A 5,136-nucleotide genomic window follows, 5' to 3' on the forward strand; every position below is an offset into this window, starting at 1 on the left:
AAAAAAAAATTAAATAAAAATAAATATAATAAAATCCGAAATCAGGCAAAAAAAAATAACTTCCAAAAAGACACATTCACGTACGGACTGTTGAGAGAGAAAAAGAAACGGCACTTTATCACCACTGGCGTGTGTGGCGCATCAACAAGACTATCGACGAGACATTATATCTCCTATTTGGAATTTTCCAACATAATTATTGACGCGAATCATACCCTAATGCATTTACACTACGCAGCATTAAATAATCGTACTCGATTGAGAATTATAATATTTAGAGAAAAGGCGTTGAAGATGAATATCTGAGTGTCGTGTGTGCAATTAAAGATCTTATGTAATCGGTGTTCTTATTTTCAATCTCGTAAAAAAGAGAATTTTAAAATATGTTTCTTCAATCTCATGCATTAGTCTGAAATTTAAAATTTTATATCTCTTTCTTACATATTAAATAGTTATTAATATAGTTGCTTTATACATGCATAAATAAATATATATATATATATATTTTTTTTTTTCAGATCAAAGGTTAAGGCACTCAAAGGGCAGCTTAGACGTGCTGTACTTTAAATTCTCCGATAAAGTCGTTCAGCATCGCGTTACCAGAGCAGAATTGTCCCTGTGGATATGGGGAAATCAAGAAGCAGCGGAGCTCGGCGAGTCGATCGATCTGGAAAGCCAGGATGCTGGTCCGGTGACGATCACGTTGCAGAGGATTCTTCGAGGGGCGACTGAGACCGGCGGGCCCCTGCTTGGTCCACCTCTCACCACGAAGCACCCTCGGCCGTTCGGACGACGGGGTGGTTGGATCACGATCGAGCTCAGACGAATGGTGGCCGAGTGGTTCAAACATCCCCGGGACAATCTTGGTGTAGCCTTGAAGATCACCGGACCCGGCGGGAATCATCGCAGGAACTCGGCCCGATTGGTCGAGACTAATCCCGGCGCCGAGTACGCGCCGTATCTCGAGGTGCAGATGCAGGAACTCGATTCGCGAAGAAGCTCCAGGATCAAGAGAAACGTGGGACTCAATTGCGACGAGGCCAGCCAGGAGACTAGGTGTTGCCGGTATAAGCTCACAGTGGATTTTGAAAAATTCGGCTGGGACTGGATAATCGCACCCAAAAAGTGAGTGCATGATATTTTTCGATTTCCTTTTTTTTCTTTTTGTCAAGATTCTTTAATCTATAAAAAGCCGGTTTGCATCGGTCAATTATAAATTCTATTTCTTTACCGTTGTTATTTTTTTCACATTTTTCGAGCCACATTTTAAATATATTCACTTTTTATTTTATATGAAAATCAAGTCAGACAATCAGATTTAAGGATAAATGCACAAAATACATTTTACTAGAAGTCTCTCTCGTTTTATCTTTATCTCTCTTATATATCGGAAATGATAGTGAACTCCTTCATTTAAATTATTAGCTCGATATATTTTAAGCCCATTCAGTAGGATATTCTAAAACGTATATTTCCACGAGAATATACATATATAGGTATATTCTGATTCGCAAAAGGATTAATGCGTCGTTAGTTAAGCACGTACTCGTACAGACTTCTCCGATGAAAGAAAATATTTGAGTCAAACTCGGCTTCAATGCAGAAACTGTAACTTTCTTGCTGGCACGAACAATCTTTATGTCAACAATGCTAAACTGTTATTACGCACGTTCGATCTAAAAATATCTCCTATGCACTGCTTGCGCTCACACATATGTATATTTCGAGCTAATTTGTTATGATGACATATGACATTAATGACACTTATCGTAGAATACAAAGCAATGAACGCAAAACTGATTGTATCTATTTACATTATCTTTATAAACAAGTTTTAATTAAAATTTGCACTAGTTTGACGTAGTTTGCGACTAGTTTAACATATATTTTAATAAATAAATAAATTATTTGCATTACCAATATATTTGTTTTCAAGATGAAAAAAACCTCCCTAAGATAGGTTTTATCAAGTGATTACTTTAGCCTTAAAATAATATTTTTCTAAAATTAGTAAAAAAATAAGGTTCGAGAAGTTAAAATGAGTCTCTCATCGATAAATGATGCGCTAGTAGATTCTGCATTAACAATCGATTCCGTAAATGTTTGTGTCGCAGATACGATGCCAATTACTGCTCGGGTGACTGTCCGATGGCTTTTCTTCCGGCCTATCCCAACACGCACATCGTCAGTTTGGCGGAACCACCGAACAATACCGGGCCATGCTGCGCGCCTAGGAAACTGTCCGAGATCACAATGCTGTACTTCGACAACGAGTATCAGATAGTGTTCTCGCGACTGCCGGGCATGGTAGTCGAGAAGTGCGGCTGCTCATAGTCCACCTACGAGTCGGACGGAATGACGGGAGCGACGTGGACGACGCCGTTGAGGGCCCCCTACGAGACAACGTCCCGCGATGCTCTCCTTCTGATCAATTCCGATAATCATCGTCGTTGCCCTCATCAATCGTCGTCAATTGTCGTCGCCGCGTTCTCGGCGATTCCTCATCCGATAGACTGAAAGTGCCTTGTTCGGAGAGTGGTCGCGCGATGCGGATCCCTTCGAAGCGCGAGAGAGCAGAAACGTAAAGTGCGCGGGTGGTGATTCGCGAGGATCTCCTCGAAGACTGTGCGCTGGATGCCAAGGAGGGTCTCGTGTCGTAAGCGGCAGATATCCCGACGGTGGTCCATGGCAAGGCGGATAGTTCCTAGAGTCACGGTATTATTTTTAAGACGCCGATACGTTTGCACCTGATCCACGTGTACGACCTCGGGATTATGAGTATCCAAGACACGGATTTTCTATTCCTCGAAGACAGGAGCGAGAGCTTGGGGTATTTATAATACTATGGATTTCAAAGCTACTACGTTTTTATATTCGTAGAATTCTAACACGGTTTTGTCACAAGCAGTACAAAACTTTGAAATTTTCACTCTCGCGAGACTTTAAATAAATCGCAAAGAATACAATTCGCGATCATTTTCAATATAGCTAAATTGTGTTCAAAAAATGTATTCTTGCCTCTTTCATTTCTTTATATCTGAAACAAGATACACTAATCGAGATCGTCGACGATCGATGGAAACGTGTTGGCCAACAGATCTCGGTGTACAGTAAAATCGTTGTTCTTCTAATGGTTTTCCCTCTCCCCTTCCCTCATCCTCCCTCGTTTTTCTACAATATTATATATAGTTTTTGTCATTATGATCGTTTTTTTTAGCAAATTGTGAGAGTGCGTGTGCGAGAGAGCGTGTCGAATTATGTAAATAAATTGTAACAGGCAAGAGAGTGTATTGCTTCGCTAAGACTCCTGGGTTCTGGAAGGATCCGACAAGGATCTGGTATATCGGTGGCTCTGTCCTCCGATTTTTTAAAACGCGAGTACGATTTTAAATAAATTGTAATTACACACACGGCGCGATATCCGGCGTTCGAAATTCTTTTATACGGCGGAAATTGGAAATTTCGCATATTTACGATCGCGAAAAGTATCGAACGTTTCTTTCTAGATAAATATTATTCGCGCAACGAACGCGAAATGCGCCCGATTTTCATGGCTTTCTTCATGATTTATTAAGTATTAATAGCTGCATTTTAACGCGTCGGGAGATGCATTTATTAAGAAGGGATAACGACGTTCTTTTTTTTTGGCATGTGTCCCTTCTTGTTTCACGCATTATGTAACGTTAAAAGATTTACAAGTATATTTTCGGATGAGATTATCCCAAGGATCCCTTGACAAGTAGCGTAATCTGAAGTCCGATTAGTTTTCATAGATTCATTAGGATTCGTCTTTGAGATTTACAAGTATATTTTCGGACGAGATTATCCCAAGGATCCCTTGACAAGTAGCGTAATTTGAAGTCCGATTAGTTTTCATAGATTCATTAGGATTCGTCTTTGATCCTCGCATAATCCTTAATTATATCATGATGAAGGAAAGGATCGATGTATGGGTGTGTGCTACAATACGTATAGACATATCTCCCCGACGCTTAAACAATTCTAGTTATATGTAGCGATTGAAACCAGTAAAATTTCGATGAATTTAGGTCTTTGTATTTAATCGATAAAAACGCGATGAAGTGACATTTATCTGAACTTGTAGCATCGAGAAGTGAAATTCTATTAATTTTAATCTTTATATTTGCTATATAGCAATCTTCAAAAAATTTATGCTAAACATTTTTTTGCGCTATACAAACATTTAATTCCACGTTTTTCCCTCGGCTTCGAGTCAAGTGCACTGTAGCTCTCTCTCTCTACATTTTGTAAAATAGTATACGATACACGATCGACTTGCGCGCACCGTCCCTGAACTTTATGTGATTTTAAAGGAAAAAAAAAACACATAGACGTACGAGTTTATAAAAAAACTCCTTGCGATTTTTATATAAAGCAATCATTAGAATGTAAGAAAAAGCTCCTTGAAAAATCGATTCTTTTGTAACTCATCTTTTCCCTGTCAAGCTGTCCTCTATCCTTTTCATCCCTCTTCCTTCTCTCATCATGTTGTTTTCCTTCGTACCCATTCTACGTTTGTTTGTCAGTGTACCAATAATTAAAAAATAATGGAATATATATATATAAATATATCTTTCCCAATATATGAACGAGGACGGCAAAAAAATGCATACTTATATGTATAATGTGTACTTCCTAGATAGGTAGCATAGATAGAAAAATATTTATTCCATGAAATAAACGGTTTTTCGATGAGCACGGAATAACATTTTATTTCTCCTTCTTTGCTCCTCACTAAATATAAGCGATTTATTTCAGATGCAATTTTAATTATTTAATTTATTGAAAACTGAAAAGAGACGAAGGAACAACTTTCCAAAAAGAGAAGCATTCAATGTGTGTGTCTGCACAAGATAAGCACCTTACTATTTTTATGCATTATGCGCTTCAAATTATATTTAAAGTCAGTTTACGCGATAAATCTATATCTTTTGCAGTAACTAATCTGCATTTTATTAAATTGTGTTCGACGATGCGTCTCTCTTTCTCTTTAATCAATACAAGATTCATGATAGCTGATAAACTTTCGGGGCACAAAACGATTATTGTTCTGCCTGCTAATTAAAATCATCGGTCATGGTTTCGCCGATTTCTGGTACAACCCTAGGATAAAGA

At 38.4% G+C, this 5,136-nt stretch overlaps 1 protein-coding gene across 1 annotated transcript in view; it reads left to right on the top strand.

Moving 5' to 3' along the window:
* Window positions 1-3,788, top strand: part of LOC115237007 (growth/differentiation factor 11-like) — a 23,824-nt gene extending 20,036 nt beyond the window's left edge. Inside the window, exons 2-3 of the mRNA XM_029809754.1 lie at window positions 519-1,125; window positions 2,115-3,788. Coding sequence (XP_029665614.1) covers window positions 519-1,125; window positions 2,115-2,334 — 827 coding nt within the window. The 3' untranslated portion in view covers window positions 2,335-3,788. The remainder of the gene's footprint in view (window positions 1-518; window positions 1,126-2,114) is intronic.
* The last annotated feature ends 1,348 nt before the right edge of the window (window positions 3,789-5,136 follow it).

This window comes from Formica exsecta, unplaced genomic scaffold (genome assembly GCF_003651465.1).
Source record: "Formica exsecta isolate Colony F162 unplaced genomic scaffold, ASM365146v1 scaffold265, whole genome shotgun sequence".
NCBI lineage: Eukaryota > Metazoa > Arthropoda > Insecta > Hymenoptera > Formicidae > Formica > Formica exsecta.